This window comes from Brugia malayi, assembly GCF_000002995.4.
Source record: "Brugia malayi strain FR3 genome assembly, contig: Bm_v4_Chr1_scaffold_001, whole genome shotgun sequence".
NCBI lineage: Eukaryota > Metazoa > Nematoda > Chromadorea > Rhabditida > Onchocercidae > Brugia > Brugia malayi.
In genome coordinates, this window is record NW_025062475.1 from 13,785,493 (window position 1) to 13,812,843 (window position 27,351).

At 29.5% G+C, this 27,351-nt stretch overlaps 4 protein-coding genes across 4 annotated transcripts; all 4 read right to left on the reverse strand.

Moving 5' to 3' along the window:
• Positions 1–293: 293 nt before the first annotated feature.
• On the reverse strand, positions 294–5,706 carry Bma-thoc-5 (Uncharacterized protein; the record flags this gene model as incomplete). Its single annotated transcript, XM_043077795.1, has 16 exons — positions 294–360; positions 508–689; positions 1,016–1,108; positions 1,362–1,493; positions 1,839–1,942; positions 2,198–2,385; positions 2,566–2,667; positions 2,809–2,905; positions 3,139–3,274; positions 3,604–3,722; positions 3,918–4,056; positions 4,214–4,328; positions 4,691–4,837; positions 4,976–5,187; positions 5,285–5,410; positions 5,602–5,706. The coding sequence occupies 16 exons, from the start codon at positions 5,704–5,706 to the stop codon at positions 294–296; spliced, it is 2,064 nt and encodes a 687-aa protein (XP_042933729.1).
• A 1,536-nt stretch (positions 5,707–7,242) lies between these two features.
• Bma-nfm-1 lies at positions 7,243–12,814 on the reverse strand (the record flags this gene model as incomplete). The annotated part of the gene is made up of 13 exons (XM_043077796.1): positions 7,243–7,293; positions 8,032–8,189; positions 8,267–8,537; positions 8,827–8,966; positions 9,436–9,550; positions 9,838–9,951; positions 10,116–10,298; positions 10,573–10,704; positions 10,934–11,009; positions 11,157–11,296; positions 11,451–11,663; positions 12,025–12,153; positions 12,686–12,814. 13 exons carry the CDS (start codon positions 12,812–12,814, stop codon positions 7,243–7,245), a joined length of 1,851 nt encoding a protein of 616 aa, XP_042933730.1.
• Positions 12,815–14,344: 1,530 nt separating this feature from the next.
• Positions 14,345–20,425, reverse strand: Bm6539 (Phosphoglucomutase/phosphomannomutase, C-terminal domain containing protein; the record flags this gene model as incomplete). The annotated part of the gene is made up of 14 exons (XM_043077797.1): positions 14,345–14,444; positions 14,577–14,716; positions 15,248–15,334; positions 15,427–15,534; positions 15,786–15,991; positions 16,323–16,486; positions 16,871–17,040; positions 17,120–17,243; positions 18,117–18,283; positions 18,635–18,742; positions 18,932–19,016; positions 19,317–19,470; positions 19,896–19,995; positions 20,378–20,425. 14 exons carry the CDS (start codon positions 20,423–20,425, stop codon positions 14,345–14,347), a joined length of 1,761 nt encoding a protein of 586 aa, XP_042933731.1.
• A 1,330-nt stretch (positions 20,426–21,755) lies between these two features.
• Bma-npp-18 (Phosphoglucomutase/phosphomannomutase, alpha/beta/alpha domain I family protein) lies at positions 21,756–24,071 on the reverse strand (the record flags this gene model as incomplete). Its single annotated transcript, XM_043077798.1, has 7 exons — positions 21,756–21,886; positions 22,018–22,096; positions 22,425–22,674; positions 22,823–23,046; positions 23,284–23,435; positions 23,541–23,646; positions 23,889–24,071. The coding sequence occupies 7 exons, from the start codon at positions 24,069–24,071 to the stop codon at positions 21,756–21,758; spliced, it is 1,125 nt and encodes a 374-aa protein (XP_042933732.1).
• Between the last annotated feature and the right edge of the window lie 3,280 nt (positions 24,072–27,351).

Here is a 27,351-nt window from a genome sequence, read left to right on the forward strand (position 1 = left end):
TTGTTTTCTTTTTTTTTTTTTGCCTCAAAACATTCCGATAAAATATCGAAGGCTGAAGGATCATCTACTTTTCTTGCTGCCAGACTATTCAACTTCTTGATATTCAGTATTAGTCTTATGTTTATTACTACTTGTAGATTATAGAAGACTACCGATTCTTGAAGAACTATTAAACTGAATAACATTAAAAGTAATGCTTTCCATATTTAGCTGTCAAAATACTATCCTGAGGAATAAGGTGAAATTTTATTTATCATCAATAAGAGAGCAAATAAAAACATACAAATAATGTATTACGAACGGAATGTAAATGCATTCATATTTTTCTGGTAGTAAAGTGGAAGCTGATGATCACGACCCCTGAAATAAAAGTAAATCTTAGTTTATGGATAAGTTGAGCTATATATTAGAATATAGTTTTCACAGTAGCTTCATCTACGTTTATTGTATCATTACATACATCAATGTTATGAAATATTTATGATATATAAAAACAAACAAACAAACCTATAAGGACGAGAAAAAAGATGCTCACGAGCGAATTGCCCAGAATTACTGGCAGCACTAATTGATTCAAGAAGGATATCAAAACGTGAAACTAAGAATGCTATTTGTGCTCCTAAGATATTATTTGGATCGTCACATGTCACATAGGTAGCAAAATCTGCATTCAAAACTCGCTCCACGTGCTAAATTCAAAATTTCATACTAATTTTCACCTGCATCTTTTTTTTTTTTTTCAATCAGAATCCGATAAAGAATCATTCATTGAAATGAACAAAAAGAAATTTGTTCCTTACAGATGTTTATAAGAAATTATTTATTTAGAAACTGAAGAAAACTCGAAAAGTATTTGGAACAGACAAAATAATTTGTTTCCCAGAAAGTTCAACTATTGCACGAAAATAAATGAATTTCCTGGATAGAATGTATCAGAAAACGCATTCAGCAATGAAACATAATGAATTACTGAAAAAAAAAAAAAAAAAAAAAAAAAAAAACAAGAAATACTTACAATAAGAGTGTTATTAAATGATGAAACTTCCGTGTTATCCAAAGAAAAAGTCAGGATATAAATTGGCTTCACTTTCGGATACTTAATGTCAACCTGAAGTTTGCCTTATCAATCATTAATGTCCATCAAAAGGTGGAGAAAATATAGTATGTATATGGATGAAATTTGCATAATGATTTAAGTACAGTACATATATGACGAAAGGACTGCAATAAAGGAAAAAGATCAAATCTCAATTGAACACCTTTTGAAACAAAAATTTAATGTATTCAGAGAAGCTGCTCACATAGATTAATATGTTATTTTAACTCTGTCAAACATTTAAAGAGTGTTAAATAAACCATACAAATATTAAAGCATGAAGTTTGGCTCCTGGATCTCTTTCAACTGTTGCAGAAAAGTAAAATTGTTTGCTAATATTTGTTTGTCGTTCAGACTCTATCAACTTTCGGTACTCTTCTGTTACTGCTTCATTTTCCTAAATTAAATATCATAAGTTGTGAGAAAAGTATTAAAATAGTGCTTTTTTTTTTTAGTTTCTGATTTTCGGTATTCTTTTATCATTGCAAAGGAAGCAGTATTTACATGAAATACTAAAACTTCATATACTAAACCAATTATGGGCATCATTAAGGATTACAAATGTTTTCCATCTTATTTAAAAATAAACGAAAAAATACACCAATATAATTGCTTAATCAATAACGTAAAATAAAACCATGCTATTTTATTTTAGAAATATAAAAACATATGAGATAGAATATGACAGAAAAAAAAAAAATCCATTTCATTAAGTTTAAAAAATTATATGAAATTAACTAACGAAAAATTGCTCAGCAGTAATCATTCGAAAATTGGTTAGTTTTGAACAGACATTATCCGGGAAATCATTTCGGTTTTTTAAATCATCAAATACTTTCAAAGAATCTGTAATAATACTTATAATTCTTCATATAAGGTTACTTAATCTATAAATTAGAAAAAAATATGACAGCAATATCAATATCTTCCAGAATCCAAATTTCACTCTTCGATATGGCAAGTTGTATTCATAACCTCCGCAAAGTTTGGATGAGGATTTTGGGGAAAAAAAGAGATAATACTTCAAATTTTCACGATCACAGAGCCAAATTGAAAAAAAAAACCCTTTATTTTTACTGCTTTCAAAAAAAAAAAACATACGCAGTGAATGAGTGATTCGAGCTAGAACGCATCTTGAACGCACACGTGATCTAATCTTTCCAACAACAGAATGTATAATTTCACATAGTTGAGAATTTTTTGATGTAATTTCATCGTTTATACCGGCCATTTTCTGAGCAAATATGTAAAATCGACCAATTTTAGACTCCAAATCAGCTACGGAAATCCTTTAAAAAATTATGAACTGTAAAATAGTGAAACAAAACGAAAATTCTGAATAAACACTCAATAAATTTCCCATTGATTAAATGAATTAATTAAGAGGTGTTATAAACTGCTATGATTTTTACATTTCAATGAAACAGATTATTTATATAAAAATATCCTAAGTTCACTTAAAAGCATACTGTAACTGATCCAATTTGGCTTGTCCTGCACTATTGACACATTTACTTCCGTCATCGCCATCAAATAATTCAGACAGAAGAGATACATCAAATAATGCATTTCTGTAAACGGTCATACAAAAAAAACATCAATTTTACAATTACATCCTTTCGAAATATTTTCCCTTTTAGTGAATTTGAAATTTGAAAAAACTTAAAATTATGGGATCAAATAACGATTTCCGAAGAAAAAAAAAAAAACACCCGTAAACTGATGTGGGTATTCGATTCAACTTTGCTATTACTCCAATTGAACGTAAACCCGGAATAAACTGTAGCACAAGGGTTACACAAATATCGTCTGGAAAGAAAAACCAGTTTAAACTTTCGAACTACACCAGAAATAGCTATGTTCTTTATTATTTAACGATTCAAGCGTGTAAATGTGCTATAAAACGAAAACAACAATTTACTAAACTTTCGGTCTGAAAATCCGAAATTTCTAAACTATCAAATTCGACGAACAAGAATACCTACATAAAGCAATTTTCTAAGCTTTAAAGTGAAATAATATCATAAGCACATTTAACTAACCTTGACAAGCAATTTCCATTTCAATATGAATGGGATGAGGAGCAACAATAGCATTCCTTCGTTCAGCAATTAATTCTTTCATGGATATACGCCTTCTTTTATCGTGACGTGCCAATGGTGATTGTTTTCCGTCCATCTGTAACCCATCAATACATGAGAGGTAATGCTTTTTTTTTTCTTTTTAATAGAGCTATAAGGACTGCTTCGAAAATTCAATGCAATACTTTTCTGATGGTAACCAAACATTAACTTTTCGAAGGATTTTGTGACATAGTCATTTAACTACTTAAAAAAAGCAACAAAAAACTAATATTTCTCCATCAATTAGTTACTTCACACATCTTTTTTTGAATAGATTAATTATATTGGAAGGATTAAAATCGTTCTTCGTTCCAGAAACACAGTAATATTTAAATTATATAAAGAGCTTCGTATATCATCTAAAAAAGAGTTAGGATAACTCGCATCATCCTGGTTATCTTCATCATCAACATCTTCAGGGATTTCAAACACGTGCTGTCGACTTTCTAGAAACTTCATAGCACTTTCGTAATCACCTTTGCATTTTAGTATTATACCAGACTCTAAAAAAATATGCATATTTAAACATTGCTAATGAGTAGCAAACTTTCTTCTGCCACATTATTTCATAATTTTTACAAGCAAAAGGTAATTACAGATTTGCAAATGTACTACAAAAAAAAAATGATTATATTTCTAGAAGTTCATTATACAAGATGTAAAACGAATTTTTTTATGGAATGGCAAGCTAAATTAACCTTTAACAATATCACAGTAAGCCTCAATCTGTATAACAATTACAGAAAGCTCCTGAGGTAACAAAGATAATACGCGCTCCTTCTCAACATCAATAGGACTGCATGTTAATCCCATCAGCTCCTGCACAGGCCTTGCTGCCTAAATCACGTAAAAATAAAGTATATTTCAGAGTCAAAAAAAAAAAAATACCGTTTTTCCAAAGTTTAAAGAAATTTGTAAAAACTTTTTCAGAATGAAAAATATGAAAAAATACAATAGAAGTCAACTGCTAAAAATACAAAATGTAAGAAAAAACCTCAATCACGGCTTCAATACGTGGTTTCAGCGACTTTAATCGATGTTCCTTTGTTGTAATATCAGTAATAAGTACGTTTTTTCGTCCTTCTCGTTCTTGCAAAGTTCCAACCAAACTATAAAAATAAAGAAAAAAAAAAATGCAAGACAAATACAACTGATATTTATTTAACCTTATACAGGAAAGTTTTGTGAATGACTATTTCCTTTATGTTTCCAACACCTAACGAATTAGCTAATTTTCTTTAAATTTTTTCTCGAAATAACAAACCGGAAAGCTAATCATCGAACTAACAAAGCAAATTTCCTGAATAACTTTCGTTAGTAAATTAGAACAATCGATTTCCCTATCAAATTGCACAAAAAAGAAAAAAATGTCATGCAAAATGTGCAGAAAAAGCAATTTCAATTTTCTACTCCGTTCTTGTTCTTCCTCATTTATCTCAATTCAGAAAAATAATAGATAATTAAATAATACTTCTTACGCTCCTGCATCTCCCAGTTTAATCGAGCTAAATGTTGTCGATGCGGATCGTTACGAGTGATTTCTTCTTGCGAGATACTTGGCGGTGCATTTGCATAGAATTCTTCTAGTGATACCAATTCAATGTCCTCATCAGCTGACCTAAATTTTTAAAGGAAAAATAAAAGCTTATACACTGTTGACTGTAATTCCTAAGTTTAAAAAACTATATAACTCTTACTGCTCTTTTTTAGAATTCAGCAGCACCAAATACTTTATTTTTACGACAGAAATGCTCACCTGAAATCATAACATCGATTAATTTCCTTCTGTAAATGCTCAATTTCACTCCTAACATTTTGCAATTGTAGAAATCGTTCTTCAACGACGGCACGTTCTTGATTTACTCGATCACGAATTTGCCGATTTCGATACTGAGCCAAACGATTCAATCGCCGCAATGATATGAAGAGTGAAAGTAATGACTCTTCGAAATTTGATGCTTCTGATGGCTCAAATAGTTGCTATATATTTTGCGAAAAAATTTTTGGAATCTGCTAAATAAAGTAAAAGGTAAAATTAAAAATGGAAATTAAAGGGATAAATTACCTTAACTAAATCATTACATGAATCGAGAAGTTTCTGTTTGAATGCTTGCGAATGTTGTAGAAAAGATTCTTCAATTGATGCTGCGGTCATTGATAATGCTTCACGATCTTCTCGTTCATAAAATTCCTTTTAAAAAAAAATAATAATCTTACTAAAATTATTGCTGCCATCAATATTACTCAAAAATGTTCTGAGTATCAATACCCATGAAAATCTTAAATTTCATTTTCACATTTATTAACGAATGAAGAAACCTCATTTAAAAGTAAAACAATTAAACACTCAAAAAATAAATTATTCAAACGAGACTGAATTACCGAAACAGTTTTTATCATGTGCTCTTCGGTTTGCTTCTTTTTCTCTGGAGACTGTAAGTTACCAGTAGTAGTAATAGTAGTAGGTCGAGCACGCTTTGCTGACATCCTAAAAATCTAGCACGTTCAATTTTTTTACCAATGATAAAATTCAAAATGCAATAACAATCAAACGAATAATTTTAAATTGTCATTAAACAACTACCACTCATTCTTTACCTCTACTATTTAATGCAAAGACAATAATTGTGATACTATTAAATTGCAGCAAAATTCAGATTTTCTTTATTTAGAAATCTTCAGTGTAAAAACGATTCAAAAAACATTTTAATCCTTTTTTCTTCATTCTGAATTCAATAGAAATCATAGTTTAGAATGTTTTAGTTTCCTGAGTTAATGAATACTGCTAAATGAAAGCTAATTAAATTTAGATATTGCCATTCAATTTTAATACAAATATTGCGTATGAAGCAAACAGAATATTCAATAACGCCGAAGAGTTTCTTTTACTAAATTTAAAACATTCTTAAAATGCATAAAAAGCAGCAGATCAAAGTAAAATAAATAAATGCAAAAATAAACCATCACCAGAAGGAAGCATGATGTGTCAAATAAAGTAAATTATGAATGAAGAAAAAAAAAAATGAGCAATTTCAAAAACTAATTCATTACTTCTTTTTTAAAAATAAATCTCCTCATTCTTCCCTTTCTTCATGAGAATATGCAGGATGTAAATGGATAAACAAAAACTTGTATGATTTGATTTGTCATTCAAAACAAGAATTATGCAAACTTGAAGATTAAAAATCCAATAAATAAACATTGTTCAAGTCAAGAAAAATATAAAGTAGCAAGAGCTTGATAAATTATTCGCGATTCGGAAAAATTAATGCAAGACCAAAGTTATGACTTAATCACTACGACACCGGTCAACTATTTGAGCTCCCCATCTTGCAATGCACCAAACAAAGAAAAATAGACAAGGCACTCATATAAATGTATGGACTAAAGTAAGAAAAATAGAAAAATAAACAAATAAGATATGGGCATCCAAAAGGTATATAAAATTCCAAAAGAAAGATATGGAAAAAAATTCTTCTTTTACTAATTAATGGAATGACAACATAAACATAAACCATATAAAAAGTTAAAGCTGCAAAACATTTGCACTTTTTTTTTGTCCAAATGTGAAAATCCCATAAAGTTGAAGTGTAGTAATTTACCGCTTCTATCAATTAACCTGTTTTGAAATGAAAAAAAAAAAAAAAAAAAGATGGAGAAAAAATCAAGTTTATGAGAAAGCTGAATCAGATTACATGAATAAGACTGCTGAAAATTCCGGTAGAAACACAGCTATGTAAAGAGGATAACTGAATTGTAGAACTTTCAAAGCATCATGTTATAACTTGATGTTATAATGATTGATATAAAATCAGATCATAGAAAACCTAATGAAATTTAATTTAGACAAAGTAAGACATCTGTAACTATCAGAACTGATAACTTTCCCGCATGAAAGGAATATAACTGAATTCAAAAAAAAAAAAAAAAGATGGTTGCAATAAGATAATGATGATTGCAACAGATAAATAATAGCATTATGTAGTGTTTGTTGTCTATTCGTCATTAAATTAACAGTTGAAATTAGAGACCATCAAACACTTGCACTCGAGTCTTCGTTGCTCCAGCGCCACTCTGCAAAATTCAAAGCTACTAAATATTATAGTTGAAAATCTGGTTAATAAAAGCTCTAAATGCTAAAGTCACTGGTAAAAGCACACTGTTTCACAAAAACCAAAACGTGAATAAAATAAAATATGTGTGATGTGATGATAACATGCAAATCTATTCAATAATTATGCTTCAATTGTCCAGTACTATAAAAACCTACTCACAAATTACCAAAATACGAAATTATCAGTTTATATTTTCTACTACTCTATTATGGCATCGTCTCATTTTCAATTTGTAATAATGAATAAGACAGTTCACAGAGATTTCACCTCAAAATCAAAGTGGACTGGTACTTTCTAAATAAAAAAATAAACTCCAACTATGACTAAGTTGTAAGGTAAACATTCCTTTTTGATTTCAAACACAGCAAAAAACAAAAACACGCCCGAATTATATTAAAATCACCTTATAAATATGATATGTATATGATTCAGGAACTGACTGCAACATAAAGCTTATTAATAATTGTAATTTCCACTAAATATTATGGTATCAATAAACCAATAATTCAAACTTGCAGATAAACCAAGAAAACAAAGTTCTATGCAGTAGTTAAGAGGAAATACGTCGTATTCAATGATACGGTATCTAACACAACAGACATCTCTTCTGCACATCAATAATCCGAAATTTTTCAATTAATAAAGTTTTCTAAGGATGAATTTCGTGTTTCGTTTTTCTCAATGTGAGAAAAGTTACCTTTCTAAGCGTGGAATACTTATCAATACCCATTTGTAGATTAGCTGCATGGATTCGATCATGTTCCGACTGACGATCTACAACTTTCAAACTTTCAATTTCGTTCCGAAATTCGGTCATCCTTTCTTGAAGACTCTTTTTTTTCTCATTATAATCAGCTCTGAAAATAATCAGAAACTTAGAGCTTACTTGTATCAGGAAATTCTAGAATTTCCTTTAAAAAGTACTTCGAAGCACCTGGATTTTTCAATTTCTGTCCGTAAAGACAAAAGATCGTTTGGTGTCATCTGATTACTAGATGGATCAGGTGGTGGACAATTCAGCAATGCTTGTTTCTTCATAAATAGTGATGGCTGTGTTTTAATTATGGGTGCAACAGTAGCTGTAAAATTTGGATCATCATCTAGATACTGCATATAACCACCATCTCCACTACTTGATGATGACACTAAACGATGATGATTGATATAACGTTGGGGAACAGGTACGTATGCTGATAACCAATCCTGAAAATGTGTAATGATACATGATAATTAGTTTTGAAGACTAAATTTTGCAGCAAGAGCATATAAATTCAAAAAGAAAAATTACTGAACAACATGAAAGCGTTCAGCAATAAATGAGATATGGAAAATTTAATTAATTGAAAATTTTAGCTGATGAGAACAACCTAAATCAAACATGACCTAGTTGATAAAGAATAGAGTAGATTCATGAAACACGTTTGAGATCTGTTCTTTCAGAACCATGTAATTGTTGTGACTGATCTCTAAAATTATCTATTAATAGTCAAACCTGTGGCCAACTCGGTTCTGAGTCATATAAATGTGCACGACATAAGTACGGATCGTAACCATGACGATCTGTTTCATGCATTAGACGATAAGCCCAAAGTTCAGCATCACGTGCTTTTCGCTCCAGAGACATTTTTGTTTCTTCCGCCAAAAAAAAGTTTTTTTTAGTATGAAATAGCATTAGCAGAATAATCTATATACGAACTTAACATACTAAATTCATTGTAAAAATTAAATTCATAGTAAAAATTCGCTCTTTAATCCTGCTATGTTTTCGCGTTATTTCATTTAATGAATCGAAATGAATCTACCATTGCAAATTTATTAAACAAGTACAGATCAAAATGTTTCTGTGTGAAGTCGTTAAGAATATACAGCTTTTTTTATTTAACTTTTGTCCCATTTGATCAATTAATCAGAATTCTCTGGAGAAAGTTTTACATATTTAACATAAGTATAAGTGCCAGATTCAAACTTTTTTTAAAGATTTTTTAAATAAACGCCGCCTCCATCTTTAATCCTTTACTCCATCCATAGCACAAACATAATTTTGAACTCCAAAAAAAAGTGTAAATTTGAGCTTCTACCTTGATTTGTGAAAGTTTCATGCGCTGACATTCTGCTTCAGCTTCGCTAGCTCTTTTTGATAATACAAGAGCCTCTTCTTCAGATACTCGCGCTTTTTCTGCCATTAAATGCGCATTTTCCTCGGTTTTTTTCATAGCCTCCTAAATAAATAGCATTTTTTCAGTTTTTTTTCTCTTGGCATAATATTGTGCTCACTTAAAAGAAACACACTTTACATTACTATTCATCTTTTTTCAAAGAACAACCTGGAAAGCAGACCAAAACAGCTTCATATTTTAATCCAATCATTTCCGATGAGAGAATACTAAAAAGAAATTGAAAAAGGAAATATGTATTTTTTTTCCATCCACAATATGCGAAAGAGAAAGTGTTAAAAAAGAAAAAAAAAATCATTAATATCAAACAAAAATTTAAATCCTCGCACCTTCATGTTGCGTAGTTGTTCGTTGATTGCGGCTATTTCATTTTTATATCGATCTCGCTCTGCTTCTGCTTGTATACGCTGCTCTCGTTCACGAGATAAACGGTTTTGTTCTTGCTGGAAAAAAAATCCATGTATCACCGAATATAAGAACACATGGAGAGAACAAAAATCATTCAAGAGTACTATACAAATCCTAAAGATTCCTCCTATCAATATCTTTAGAAAAATGGAAGAACCTTTTTTCAGTAACACTTGAAATCTTTTAACAAAAAACAAACAATTCGTCTAATTCTCTGCTCTTTAGCTTGAGCTTTCATTTGCTGCACTTCGAGCAAATCTGGCTGACGTCTTCGTAAGTATAAATTATGGGTACCAACGCATAAATCCAATATGCTCATATTGATAGAGATATCTTTTGCACGAAATGTAATCGTACTTTTGTCCATTGTCCTCATATTAAACTGGAACAAAATTTACTTATAGATCTTAACTTTTAGTTCGACCATTTCACTTAAACCAGTTTAATCATATTCGTACTAAAAAAATCAATATTATCTGTACTAAAGTTATATTATCTGTATCAATATTAAAGTGTAATCTGCGTATTACACTTTATTAATTGTGTGACTGGAGAGAGACATAGTAAAGCATCAAAGTACCAAAGAAACAAATTAATCAGAATAAAGATTTCGCAAAATTATGAATCATCTAAGAAGCATACATTAAACCTACTACTTTATTTTTGAATGAAATGTTCTTAATCTCGCTCCAGGAGAAGAATGGCCGTGGTGTAATTCGATTAGATTCTTTGTAAATCCCAATTCCTTGCGCAGATACACCGAGTGTTAAATCCGTTTCTTTGTTATTCTATAATATCACTGATTACAGTAAATCAACTATGCAAATCAAAAAACTAACCAATTTAAACATCCTTTAAAAAAATCAAAAAAAGAGATCAACTAGCTGAGACGCTGTTCAGAGACAGAGATATGTTGCAGTCGCCAAAGTAAATAAATAATAAAATATTTCTCAATTAAAGTTAATTTAAAATAATTATATACTACATAAGATTAAGCACAAAAATTTGAAAACTAACACATATAGGATAGTACTGAATTCCATACATTTCTAAGTCTTGTGCAACCCGCAGATATTCCATTTCTGCATCTTCCCTATAACACTGCTGTTGGTTTTACTTATTTTCCAAAAACACATCGACATAACTATTCATGAGTAGCACAGTTTTACAAATAGAAGTCTAATTTAAACATCGAATCTTTTTACTCAGCTTCCGATGATAAAAAAGTGTCTGAAATTACCTGCTTTGCCCACTATTATTTATCCACCACCGTTTGATACGTTCCTCCCACATCTGTGGTGTCATATCGTACTGTTTGATTACACATTCCGGCAATAACTCACTTAATTGCAATTTCGAACTTTCCACACAGTCACCTTGCTGAATAACTTACACTTCTTCAATTCATAACTTGTGAATTTCTAAAAATAAATAAAAGCATCTCTACTAGCGCCTTACTGATTCTGGGGCAGCTACAAGCACAACAAAAAAGTCTTGGAAGCTAGCAATTTTTTACAGATGTAATAAAACTTACAATTGCCTGTACAGCGTATGATGCAAGAAGAACAGATGCTTCAGCAGAACAATATAGTTGCATACTTAGAATACTTTGTTTGATTTGAAGGAAGAAAAGATGACGCGTTATATCTTGTATAAGTTCTTCTTCGACATCTTCTGGATAAAACTTCACAAGAAATATGAGATGCATCGAACCATCTTCTTGTTTAGGCACTTCCTGTTTACTTATCTAAAGTTTGAAGTTAATAAATGATTGGTGATGGCTTAATGATAAGTGAAGTAATGTGCGATCGGCATTATGAAAACAAAAACACGCAGTGAATCATATCAACGATAAACATATTACACTTAACTAGTTTAGGAGTACATCCATGATATAAAGTATAAAAATATCTTAAATTGTTCGAAAAATGAATCATAATCTAATTTTTATGATATGTAACATCTACTGAGCATTCACGATTTACTGAACACTCCTCTATTATATTTAATTTAAAGAATGCAAAAATTTTGATGATTATGTGTCTTATTTAATTCACTAACAGATTAAGCATTAACAATTTCCAGTTATCTTATGAGAACAAACAAACTTTCTTATCCATTTGTAACCAGCACGGAATCCCTTTTTTATTCACAAACTGCAAACCAAAAAACCAAATTTCCCTTAGACCAATAATCCTGCAAACCGTATCAAACAGCTGTCGTCCTGTACAGTCTGGCTGCAAATTTTTATGGAGAAATTAGAAGTGATACAAAAATTTAGATATACATATAATTTTCAAATTGTAAAAAAGTCTAAATTGAACAACCTTACAATAATAACAGCAAATGCATAAGCTAAATGCATTTCAACGTTGTCATTTAATGTGCTTACATCGGTGATTACTTTCTTCTTGAAGAAAGACGTTAATCTGTGCTAGATAATATTTGAATTCGAAAACCAAGGAAAAGTAAGATTAAAGAAGAAAGCAATCATCTCTAATTTTCGTTATTTCTCCAAGCACTCTAAGAACCTAATAACATACTATATTTTTCTTATTTGCAACAGAAAAACCGGCACGAACAACTAATAATTTAATGATGCAGCAGATTTAGTAATATTATAGCATAATCTAATAATATATTAGTCTATTAAACCTAGTAATGCAAGAAAACAAATCACGAAGCTCAGTTATCTCTAAACTTATTAGTCAATAATATGTTACTCGAGCTAACAAATAAACCAGACAGCGATCAAATAAACAAACAAACCTCCACGGTAATTTTCTCCAGGTCAGCATCCATAGTGCTTACTTTAACAGACAAATATTTCCAGCTACCACCAGGTGAAAAGAATCCCATTTTTGTACTATCACTGGTAACGTTCAATTTTTGATTCATCAGTTAATTAGTTTTAATTCTTTCCATATTATACGACTATCTTTCACATTCCAAATAAATTGAATCCAGCTGAAACAAATAAGAAATTTACATTACAAAATTTCATTATCAACGTGTTAATTCATTTTGATTAATATTTTCATTGACGATATAACAATTAGTGCTCATATTTAAAATGCACTCATAAATTATTTCGTTTACTATAACTAAAAAGAGAGGGAAAGAGAGAGAGAGAAAAAAAAAGGAAAAGAGAAAAAAAGAAGAGAAAATAACAACAAATAGTCATAACTATTTCTTAACAGTGCTTTCATATCGAATGAACAGTAACAATTGCAAAAGCTTAATGAAGAGAACTCACGTAGCAACACAATGGATTAAAGCGGAATTTACGGAACTACGTGAGATGCGTAAACGTAATAAAAAATTGGCTAACAACACACTGTAGCACTGTGCAACAAGTTTATCCCTCAAGTGAAAATGGCGTACGAGTCGTAATAAGTTGGAAGTTATTGTACAAATTCGATGACATCTTTTTTTTTTCTTTTTGTCCTTTTAAAAGTTTATTTCTTGAAATCTTATTTTGCTTCTGTTCGTTTCTTATATGCTTACTACTCTGATATATATCGTCCGGTAACAGTTATCTTCTAGTGACGTTCCGGAGACTGTATATCGCTTCCGGTGAGCAAGGAAATCACGTAGATGACTTCATTGTTAATTATTATCTTTGTGCACTTAGAGAAAAAAAAAGATAGTTAAGTGCACTTTGATACCGTAAACATTCTTCCATCTTTACGCATTCCTTATCTTTTTCTGTTCAAGTAACATTAATCCAATCATTTAATTTTATTAATTTTAAAAATATAAATTAACTATCAATAGTAATAATTGCAAAAATATAAGTTATATAAGACTAAAACATAACAAATCAACGAATTAAGTGGAAAATGTGTTGGCAGAATGCAAACGTTCACATAAATTACCAATAGATTTCAGAGAAAATGAATTTTGAATCCCCTTGTAATAAAAAGAATTGATAATATTATATCTGCTCAAAGTAAGTTAATATTTTCGAAATAAAGCTTTTCACCCCATATACAGCCTTCTTCTAACTGTTGAATTTGTTTCTTAATATTATTGAAGTAAACTAAATTTTTATTCCTGTATATGCTATTAATAATAAAAGAATCTTTCCTTGAATTGATATCCAAATTGCTCATTCAAGGAAAAATTCTATTTCTAAAAGCGCTAATCTTTGTTGAATGATATATTGCTATGGAATCTCTATCAATATTTCTCTACCTCTTTTAAAAAATGGTAAAATTGTCTTTTAAAGGTGATAGAACTGTCCATTTTCCTGGAGAGCTTAATGCATCATTAGCGGAAAATGCACATTGTAAAATAAGTTAGGGATTCAAAACTCTTAAAATTTCAAACATTTTGAAACTTGAAATTTCTATTATCTAACAGAAAGAGAAAAAACAAGGATAATACAGGAAATTGATAGAGAGAGACAGTATTGGTCATATAATTTTAACATCTTGCAATCAGACCATTGATTTTTGGCTCCAATAAATTGTCAATTACCGCTTGCTCTAGTTCGGCAAGTTGTTTCTGTATATCAGCTAAGTCTCTGAAATTATTCCTTTTAGCGGCCTTCACCGAATGAGCCACAATATCTTCTATTATATCTTTAGGCTGATCATCCCCTATGCTTAACTTTGTTGGCTCACAATTTGAAATAAAAAGAATTTAAAGAAAATACTTTTTGGTTTTGCCTGGTGGTGATTTGAATTCAATATAATATTTGATTTTTGGTTCAGTTCCACTTGCTCGTATTGTTGCCCAACTACCATCCGATAATGTGAATGTAATCATTTCGGATGAAGTACTGAGCGGTAGAATCTATTAACAGATTTAGTAAGGAAATTCCGAATAAAGTCACTTTGTATTCCAAATCATTTAGTTAGAAACTAAGTGATGAAAAAAGTTATTTCCATGGAAATTTCCCCTGTAACTATATAATGCCAGTTAAGATTTGGTGAGTAATTTTTCGTCCTAGTTGAGATTAAACTTCAATCTTTAGTTAGTATCCAGCAATGAAATAATAAATCAACTATTAAAATATTTTCATCTGTAATTATTGCAATATAGCAAATTTAGACCATTGATTTTTCTATGATTATACTTTAACTACGTATAAAATTTTTTTTTTCAAATTTAATGTTTAATATTACTCTTTGATTTTTAATCCTCTTTAAGCCTATTTTTCTATATCATGTAATATGCGACATATAAAACGTCTAAATTTTCACAGAGTTGTACATTCATCGTGATTTGCTCCTATTCACTTTAAATTTTTATTTGTAATTATTATAATGAGTAAGAAAAGAATCATCAGTCACAGTAATGGTTTTAAGAAATAATAAAACTTACTGGTTTATTTCCAGGTTGCTCATTATCATACCCAATCGTCAGATCACGTACATATTTAACATCGAATTTTCCGATTTTTTGTGGGTACTGAAAATTCTTTTCACTATATTTATTTCTTCCTTACAACTAAAATTGTAAATGTATTTTCCTCAAAATAATATTTTAAATGTAAATCATACCTTACTGCCTTTACGTATTTTTGCAAAAATGTTCTTCATTGTTGTTTGATTTGGTACAAACCAATACGAGCTACTAATTAGATGAAAACCATACCTATTATAATAGATCTTTTACTTTCCGTAATCAAGGAGATTGAAAAAATATTCCGATCTTACTATTGCTTTTATTACCCGAAATGCTTTCTTTTGAAAAAATTTGGGATTTTTTGACAGGATCCTTGCTAATATCTATAAAAACCTAGCTTTTTTTCTCGAAAGATGTCACTTTTTCGCTGTAATTGGATCAATTTTTTTTTTTTTAGAAAAAATTATATTTATATTTAGACTCACTCGCTGTAAATGTTGAGAAGTTGTTGAGCAAGAGTTAATTGCTCGGAATATAAATAAGATGTCAATTCAGCGAATGTTGCAGCTGCAGTAATACCATCTTTATCGAGGGCATGCCCCAGCATGAAACCAATTGATTCTTCCCATGAGAACAATACTGTTTTTCCAAGACGGCGAAGCTCATCCGATTTATTTCCTAACCACTTGAATCCGGTTAAACCTAGCTCAATTTTGAAACCTGGAATTAATTTGAAACTTCGTTTCCTACTTTTCAATCAAGTTATCAACTATCATTTTATCAAGAAAGTTCAAATTGCTTGATATTTCATATTCAATCGCTGTCTTGCAAAGACATGAGAATCATATGTTATTCTCATGTTAATCAACCTCAGAGTTTTGTATTTTCTAGGATATATAATAAGCCTGAAAAAAAAAAAAATTCGGATCTGAATTTTTGTCACAAATTGAAGAACACAATTCCTTAAATAATTGAAAAATTTCGATATCAGCTCATATTGTGTAGATGTTTCTTTCTAAAAGTCGATTGCTATAGTAAATTCTATAATTACCTTCTTTTGTTGCAATAGTACGACTTATTGAGGATGAAACAGCACTACTGACGATGTACAAATTTGAGGGATCCTTTTCCGGATTTTGTTCTCGCCAACAATGCCAAATCCACCATGAAATCAGAGCACCCATTTCATTTCCCGTAAAAATCTTCCATTCACCTCTAAAATTTAATAGAATTAGAAAATAGAATTAATTTATAATCTGTTCTACTAATAAATTAACTGATAATTGAAAGACTATTGCCTAGCTCTAAATAGCTATACTATCAGTGTGCAGTGATATCGGTTTGTCGCAATTTTTATCCAAATCATCCACATTTCAATCACATAGGATAAATGTGATTGAAATATGCATTTTTTTTTCTTCTTTGTGGATATAAGGGATAAATGATTTAAGCCTTCAAGGATCATATGATTCCTGTCTATATCATTTGTGGGTCGAGCTACCTTACCTCTCACCACAGACAAATCCATACTATAACATAATTGGCTAGATATATTTCTTCCCTACGAAAATCTGAGTAAATTAAAATCGAAATTATTACTTGGGTTGTTTTTCCGCTAACTGGAAACGATCAGCATCTGGATCATTGGCCAGAATTATGCTAGAATTATGCTTGTCAGCTGTTGCTATAGGTATTGTGAGCACTTTCCGACCCTCCTCTGGATTTGGAAATGGTACCGTCGGAAAATCGGGATTTGGTTCTGCATGCTCCTGAAAAGAATTTCTTTATTACCGTTAATATTGGCAAAGTATTAATTGAAAACAATTAAGGAATGCAATTATTCCATACCTGTACGATAATTATATTTTCAGATGGAAATCCGAAATCTTTCAACATTCTTGTCATATACGGTAGTCCAACACCATGGAATGCAGTATAAGTGAATTTTATCGGACATTTTTCATTCAAAGACCTATTTTAAAATCATACGTTATAAATTAAAATGCACAGTTTGCTTCTCAACAATAAAAAAAAAAAAAACCATTAAAAATATAATTTTATGACCACCACATATATAATTTTTAATTTCAGAACTTTATCTCCCATCTGTATGTCAATCTAAAATATAAGAAATTTGTTTTCTTTTATAGAAAATATCATTAACAGTACAATATTCGTCTTTAATTTTGGTTTAGATTTTATTTCTACGGTCTCATTGCGTTTCATCACGGCTTATTATGGTGTCATATTCTCACCAATTAATGATATGCCAATTATGACTTTTCACCAAGAACTTATGTTTAATGAGATATTTTTGTTCTAAATCACACTATTTTTTTCTCTATTAGTTTTCTTTTTTTAATGATAATATCATATTTCGCTACAAAGTAAAATCCAAATGAACATATTAAATGTGATTATGCAGCAAAGTATTACTATGAGTATTATAGCAATACTTTGCTGAGTAGAGCTAACTGGTAAGGCACATCGCTCTCAACTTTTTTTTTAAAGAGAAATTAGAAAATTAATGGGATTAAAACCAGAACTAAATCTATTAATGATTGCTGAATTATGTCTTTTTAGCTAATGGCTGAGTCGATAGACTTTTAAAATCCTTATGAGCAGTAATTGATATATTGAAATCGATATATTAAGTCAAACATCTTGAAAGTTGCTCTATTACATACTTTATTCAATCTTTAATTTCTTCTATCTAGGAATGTGAAATTTTCTCATAAAATCAGTAATTTCTTTTAATATTTCAGCTGAACTTTGCCTTCATTTTAATCTTTTATAATTTATTTTACTCAGAACAGTTTAGCATTCCGTTTAATAAATAACTAACTTATAACGACACAGGGATAATTCTTCGGTGAAATATTTCTCCATTATGGGATCAGCTGAATGTAAAAGTGGATGTGTTGAAAGTTTTGATACATCCCAATACTCCGGCTTTGGTTCCATATTTTCATAAGCAAGTCGGCATATTTCCGAATCATGAGGTGCCAATATCTATCAAACATGTATTTCTCATAAATGGGAAACGCTATTTTCAAATGATGTGTTCCGATCTAGTGAGTTCAAGTTCAACTTTTTTTAAAAATATCTTTTTAACTGAATTACTTATCAGTCATTAAAGGCATAAAAACTTGCTGCTGCCCTAGAATCATTTATTTCTAAAACGTTCAAAATCATGCACTGAAACACACATTACAAATAAAAATATAAGAATTAATACTATAAACTAAACAACTCTAATGTGAAATTCTGATTTTTATATTAAGAAGTTTTTTTCTTCATACTCAAAAATATTCATATTTCAGTAAACAGTTCTTTATTCCTTTTCACAGAAATCAAATTTACCTGAGCTCCATTTGTCCAATAAGCTTTATAACCATTGTCTTGTTTTGGATTATGAGAAGCTGTTATCATTAAACCAGCATCACATTTGAATCGCATTGTTGCATAAGACTGTAAATCTCATCAGTTCAAAATTATTTGTACTGCTGTTTTTGCTAAAACCATTTCTAGCTAATGTCAAGAAAGTTTTTAAGTGGTCAAACTTTGAAGCAGTTAAATTTTTTACGGAATTTTTGTCATTACAATAACGGAACTATAGAATCCTGAGAGTTCACTACTCAAATAAAGCAATTTTCTTACCACAAGAGGTGTTGGACAGCATTTCGAAAATAGATATACTTTAATTCCATTATTGGTAAATACATTCGCAGCCAATTTAGCCCAACTAAAAATTATAAATTATTTGCTGAAAATCCCTATTAAACCATATCAGTAAACTGTTATTTAGGATTTATAAGAAGATAAAGAAAACATCGCATGCTTTAATTAACAAAGATGAGATGATCCAAATTATTAGGAAATTATGGGATTTTCTGAAAGGATTTGTAAAGTTTTAGAACTTTTCAAAATTACAAATTCTTTTCTGTAGAATATATAAAGAGATGTATAATCTTTCTAGCCTCTTCTTTATACAGCAAAATAATATAATCGTTTTAAAGCATGGGATGAAAAGGTAACTAAGAACCGTTCGCTATTATAACGACCATCATAACCAATGGCAACACCATTACTTTGACGTTTATACACATCTTTCAAGTGTTTAGCAAAACCATCGGTAAGCATTAGTATTGTCAAATCATTCAGTCGACAGAAACCAGCTTCCATTTTTGTTCGCACACCTGGAAAAGTCTTGCTAACAAACTAATGCCTAAATGAACAATTTGAAATTTAATCTTATATTTTAACCCAATTTCGTAGCATGAAAGTAAGCATTATGGTATGATGCAGAAAAGGATGGTTCACAAAATTAGTCATGCTATTAATGACTTAATATAATAACAGTCCCATTTCTTTATTTCATTTTCGTCTTATTAATACTTCTTCGATTCCTAAACTTAAGTAGTTAGGAAAGGTTTGAAAATTGACTCATAAAATGATCGAAAATAAAAGGACTAATTTAAATAAAAAGATTAATTAAAGCGAACTTTGTCTTTTTTAAAATGATGATTAGCATTGATGCTGTTGAATGATCCAATCATAACTTTCGGTAATGAGAGAAAATTTTCCGGTATTTTGGAGTACACATTAAGAAAGAAAAACGTACCAGCTGTACCAAAGGACAACCTGCCACACATTCTTGATTTCAACTCTTCAGTATCTTTCTTCTTCCATAATTCGTCAATTTCTGCACGACTTTGTTCATTCTGTAAAACTAAATTTGTTGAAATAACCTTAAGCTTTAATTACCGACACTTTTACCTTAACATGTCATAATTCTTCCAACTATTCACCTAAATTATATTCTTGTCCCTTCAAAAAATTCCTCAAATCTGAATCTTTGTTGTGGTAGTACAAATGAATAAACAGCAAATCATTTTTTAGTCCTCACATTTGTAATTAAAAATAATGAAAATGAAACTATATAAACTTCAGCAACAAATTTTAACTCATATCAAGAAGGAATTCATTTCAATCTTATCTAGAATATCAGTAAAAGGGACAAAGAGTAGCTATATCTCATAGCAAACAAATATAAAAATAAGATACCACAGACAAAAAAAAACAAAACATAAATTAAAAGCATACATTATCCCATTTCAACCAATTTGTAGTAAGCGTTTCATAATCTTCCATTCTTATTGATAGATTATCACTAGTACCTAAATTGAACAATTCCCGTTCTGGAAAATAATATTTAAAAATTTCTCAAATTAATCAAAATATTCTAATAGCAGTAGTAGTAGCCAATCATTAGCAAAAAATCGGTCAAAAAATATCCATGTAGATATATGGAATATAATTATTTATTATCTAAAGGTTTTTATTCATTCAACACTTAAAATTATTACATACATATCACTAACAGACTTCTCAAAATCTAAATTATCAAGCCTGAGAGCTTCTTCAAATTTTGCTCTTACATATTTTGAATGCAATCTTAAAACAGAAATTCGAAAATATCTAATCTTATCAGATCAAAGTTGCATACTCACTTTATCATTTCTTGTTCCTTTAATCAAATATCTTCAAATGTTATGCAAAATAAAAAAAAAGACATCGAAAAGAATATGTGAGAAATATTCTGTTACGAAACTAATTAGTGAGAATGATAGCTGTATGTGTAAACGAATGAAATGCTGAAAAAGGGAAATTAAAAGACATAGGAGAGAAATTTAAAAATGGGTGTGTAATAATACTATCGGCAAGAAATGATTCATATAATCATGCATATAAATCATTTCGACCAATTGCAAACGGATACAACATGATAGGAGGGTAAAAAAATTAAAAGAAATTATTCAAATTCACCAGGAATGCAAAAAAAAAAAAAAAATTTGCCATCTATATGAATTCATTACATGTTATAAGACAATACAATTTTATTTCAAAAATAAATTAGACAAACACATGTCAATCATCCTATGTAACTATTTCAAATGAAAAAGCCATTGTTTGTAATCAAACGTGACAAGTATTGTCAATCATAATATACTATGTTATGTAAAAACATTTTATCGAATATGCTTTACAAAAAAAGAAAAAATTTATGATTTCTTAATAGGAACCATAAGATATCCTCAGGGATAATAAAAATTAAAAAATGATCATAAATGTATGAAAAGTGTTTTTATATATTTTTAACTGACAGTCTCATACACTCACTAAGTATAAAAAACAAGTTTAAAAAAGCAAAGAAAAAAATGTTTGATTCTTGAAATGTTAGAAAAAAAAAAAATAATTGGTTTTTTTTCTGGTAACATTACTCACGCTCTCTCTCTCTCCTTCACTTCCTTTTTCCTTTCATTTTCATGAACTTTAGATTCAGAAGTGCACATGGTTCCATTTAAAAAAAAAATGAAACGAATAATTCATCACAAAATAATTTGTAATTTATTTTAAACAAATCGAAAGGTCATAAAGGCAAACATATTCAATGTAATTAATATAATCAGTAGCAACAAAATCAATAATATACATGATTTTCTCTGGTAAGGGAACTTATTGATGTTGTAGCTCTCGGATCATCATCAGATGGTTTACAGTCTTCTGTTGACTTTACCGTTGCGACAAGAGTCCATTTTTTCAATAAATTTTCTAAAAAAAAAAAAACAGTTTCAACTTACTAAATAAGTAAAATTGACTTTTTTTCTTAAATTACCTTAGCTTAATTGTGGCATGTAAAGAAATTGCGATAGAAAACATAAATGAAAAAATAATTTACTCACCTTTCCATAACCGTATATATCCGTCTGAGCTTCCAGTTGTTAGGATTGTTCCAGTTATGTTCCATGACAACCGCCAAATCTATCAAAGTTTCTGATTTTAATTATCAGAATAGTATCTACACTGTGATCATAGAGAATTTTTGGTGGCTAACATGGTAAGCTGATCAAGATTTGTGACCATATTTTAGTTGCGGTAATTTTAATTTAAAAAAAAAAAATTAAAACAGTTAAAATTAAAATGTTGTACTCAGTAAACGATCCCAGATTAATGATATAAGTAGAGAAAGATCATGAGGTCAACTTCGTCAAGTAATAATTAACTGATTAAAAGAAATTAATTTTTCCACAACACATTCAAATAACTGTGAGGAACTTGTGAAAAATAAGAAATTAAAAGTATAAAGAACCTGAACAGGTGAATGAGAAGGATTTTCAAGTGCTTCCAACTGTGTTATCTCATACTCAGTTGGTCCACCTCGTTCAACCAAATCAACATTAAAACCAGTGGTTTTCCCGGTTTCACTCAATTTGAAGATGCAAATATCTTTAGAACCAACAGCAAGCAAATGATATGATCGTCCAGCAGGTGGTGCAAAAGCAATATCAGTTACTGGCTCAGTTACTTTTAAGGATGGAGTATTCAATAGTTGCCACTTTCTAAAAATGCATTCTGTCAGTACCGTCTTAACAATTAGTATTTTGTTTAGGAAAAGAGTTTAATCAATTCCGAACCAAAACATTAAAACAGTTAATGTCAAGATGTAGTAAGAGTAATATAATGGTTCTAATTATTAATAGAAAAGACCGAAGATTGTCGTAATATTCATAAACGACCACTCGTTTTCCAGTTGTATGTGCATCATCCGATCCAATAGCAATAAGCGGTTTTGTAAGACGATGTGTACTCCATGACAGACAACTGCACCGATATCGAAAAACCACTATATCCTGGTTCAGACTCCACATCGATAAGTTCATAATGTCTGGAGCTTCGTATACTCGTAATATTCCCTGAGAAGATACAGTTGCCTACAAATAAATTCTATAAATCACTGTACATTATGATGAAAAATAACTATATATTCATGTTTAATAAAGCTTAACAACTATATATTAACGTATGTCACATCCAGCTTTTATTTCCGTACTTCAGTGAAATCTACGAAAAATCTAGTCCTCACCACAAATTTTTTTATTGAATTCTCAAAGGTTGAAAAAGCATTTATGAATAAGATAAAGGTATTAAATATTCAGACTATCACTTACAAGCATTAATCCAAGATGTCTTGGAGCAAACTTAATATCAGTAACGTTATGACGACTATCAACAAGTTGACAACAACGTTTCCAACGTGCTTGTTGTTGTTTTTGGCCACTGTGAACGCCATTTTTCGTTATTGTCTTAACCGGTTGACGTACTACAACACACTGTTTTATTCCCAAATTTTAAACAAATAATTAAACCTGAATTCAAAACATATATATGTATTTTTGAGTTATTGAAGTAGTAAAATATAGCGAACCTGTTTCCTCCCATATTGTTACACTTCGATCAAATGAACATGTAGCCAAAATTTGTCCAAATTCAGGATGTGCCCAAATAACTTTCCAAACAGGTCCACCATGACTCTATAATATCAAAAATACTTTTGATTTATAATAGCTATAATCTATTAAGTAAAAAGTGCAGCAATTAATTTAGGTATAAAGCCAGTTTATTTCACCAATATTACATAGCACTAAAAATTGTCGAAATTAGTGAAGTGCAATATTCAATACCCTTCTGTTACTCTTATTAATTACTAACCAAAATCATCAAATGTAATGACCATTCAATTGAGCGAAATTAAAATTAAACCAAACATAATTACCTTCCATGAAGCAGATTTAATCCAACTACCATTTGGTGATAAATTCCATACACAAACCATCATATCGCTAGATGATGTAGCAATTCGTCGTCCATGAAAATCGAATGCAACATGATGAATGAGATCACGCTGTTGGTCGTTAAATATTATTGATGTTGAAAATTGTTCCGATAATGAAGTCATTTATTTGCAATCTCAAATATAATTATAAAAGAAATTTCATTGCAATATTTTACAAAAGCATAACTTTTGCAAATACTTTTGAAAGAAAATAATAATAATAATAATGAAAGAAAATGAATATATTTAATAAACTATATTTATTATAAATTAGTACGCAATTTCGAGATGTATACTAATGCTAAATAACATTAAATATTAATACGCTTCATGTTTAAATTAACATAAAAAAAAGTAGAATCAGTAATAATTAGGAAATTAAAGATATTTTTCATTAGAACTTTCTTTTTTTGCGCCGATTAATACTTTACGGTTCAGGCTGAGATATCTCAAATGATAAGGTGTAAATAAATCTTAGAAAGTGTTTTTTATTGAAATTAAATGTTAATTCAATTAAATGAATAATTAATAATATCATTTAGGCATAGAATTAATTAAGAAATAAAAAAGTGAATTAAATGAGTAAAGAAAATTTCTTGTAGTAATTGAAATTAATTAATGAAAACTATGAATAAAAATAAAAAAAATTTTAAATTAGATATCACTTCTGTTTGTATTTTTCTCTTTCCATTCTTATTTCTTAAAATATGCTACTAAAATTGTATTTCCTAACTTTTTCCTTTTTTTTTCTGATTAAACAAAGGAAATAATTTCGGCGAATAAAATTTCCGTTACCATGGAAATACTCGAATTCATTTCATTAAATTTACATTTATTATTGATGGATGTTGTTGATAAAGAAATTGCTCTCGTTACTATTGTTTTATGTATATCTGTTGCTTATTTCATCCTTGTTTTTATAATTTTTTTCATTTGTATTCGATTTCAGGTTAGTTCATTATTTTGTGTAATTTTCAAAATATTTTTTCTTTTTAGAAATGTTATGATAGAATGTTAGACAATGTAAAGCTTTTAAGATAAGCAATGAATTTAAATTGCTGATTTTTTTTTTTTCGCACATTTGTTTGTAAACAATAATTTTTATTTCAGCCACATCGATTCATTCAATCACATAAAGTATGCACATTTGAAGAAATGCATTCTTCATACTTGGATTGTTCGATGATCGCAAAATGTTGTCCATGTCCAATTTTCAGTTTTCGACAATTCTTGAAATCTTGTTGCTGTGATTCGGTAGAATATTGTCATTTTTTTTCTTTTTTGCTTCATATATTTGAAATGTTAACAACACTTTTTTTCTTTTTTATTTTGAAATGACAAAATTTTAAACTATAAAACTTTTCTTGCTGTAATTTTTTTTTGGAAATTCTCACTTTTTAAATGGTTTTATTAAAGCTTAACTACTAAGATCAAATGTTAAAAGTATATGGAATATGTAAATGTGGTGTACACATTTTTTAGGAGAAATTGCGACGTAATGTAAACTGTGAATGCATAAGACCAACTATACATGGTTCACAAAGTACTGAAGGTTTAAACTTTGTTTGTTGTCAAGTTATTGGTAACAATTAGAATGCAAATCTTCTCATTTTGTCATCTTTTCTTACAAAAAATATTAATAAATTCTTTGTAAAATTTATCACTTTTTCTATCTCGAAAATGATATAACCGCTAGCTGAGGTACATTAATTCCTAAACTGTAGACGAATGCATGTAATTCATAATTGAAATGTAAAATGTCGTTATGGTCATACCGATCAACTGCAAAACTTTTTAATCATTGTTTATTTTTTGATGAAAAACACTCCAGTTAATAATGATTGCTTCACTCTCGGTCAAAAAAACATACAAGTTTAAAAGATCCGAAAATGTTTACGTTGCATCATATCGGTAAGAACATGATAACGACAAAGCATAAGTATTTTTTATCTTGAGATGTATATATGACGCAAAAAAAAAAAAATAAAATAAAGAGGATAACATAAACGTGATACTTAATATCACTGATAGCAGCGCACATGAACATTAACAATGAGAAAAGAATTAAACTGACAAGATCAGTTATAACAATAAAAATGCGGAAAAATCACACGATGGTAAAATTTCGATTTACCTTTTCATCACAGTAAATCGTTTTTCCGCAAAAAATATCTAATATATTCAGCTTATTTTTCCAGGACAGAATCAACTAGATTCCCTATTTCCGAATTAGTCAGTTCTACATTACTAGCATTTTTCGTTGATACACCAACAATATAATCAGTCGGGTTTAGAGCAAGATAGCCAATGGACAATGGACAACCAACAAAAAAACCCACGAAAAGGAAATTATGATGTATCAATCAATAAAATAAAACGTCAGATTTGTGAATAGCGTTAATTCAGTCGGATTGGAAAAATAATTCCACAAAAAAAAGCAAACAGTAAGGAACACAAAAGAATTTCTACTTCCAAGCACGAAAAAGGCACAAAACGCGGATCATATTAAAGTTGGAACGAGAAAAAAATCGTTTTCAAAGCAGTACGTAAATTGTGCAACAGACAAAACCCTTAACAAAACCTTGACTTAATGAATATACTAATTAATTCAGAGCAATATCTAGACATCCGGAATTTTAAGATCTTCTCAAAAGTTTGTAATTAATAATTTTGCCCTGCCAAAGACATGAATTCATATAAAATCTAATTATTAACTTTACTATTAATCTTTCGCTCTATATAATTTGCTACGATGAGTTACATTAAGCACTACTTTTTCTTTATATTATTCCATATTTGAAAAAAAAAAAAATTATTGCATAAGGGCCGTTTTTCATCCTCAAAAATTATTTCTGAGAAAAAAGGAATATGAACAGAATCTTACTTTTTTCAAAAAAAAAAAATTTCATAATCAGACACTGCCCACTATGCATGCACTTTTGTAGGAATCTACCCTTTGTCTCCTATTTAAGCCTACGTTTTGATTCCAATCGTTTTAAAGTTTTTTCGAATTGAATACATAATCAATCATTGCAACGAAGTAGGAAAATTAATTTATAAAAATGAATGACCGTAGATAATATACCGAATGAAAAGAAAGAAAAATAGAAACAAAAACAAAATACAGGAAAAAAATCTAGGAAAATTAAATATTAATAGAAGTTCTCTCCTCTTATGGCATTGATATCCCGAACCGCTCCAAATAATTATTATTATAAATAATTATCACATATATAAATCACTGAAGCAATTTAAAGCGTTGCGCTAATATGAATAAAGAAATGGAAGTAGCTCATTTTCAACACAAAACTTAGTTTAAAAAAATATATTAAAACTATCTGCGGTATAATTTGCTCGATCCTCATACAAGGATTTCCGTTCGAGTTTTACTTCCAAATTCAAT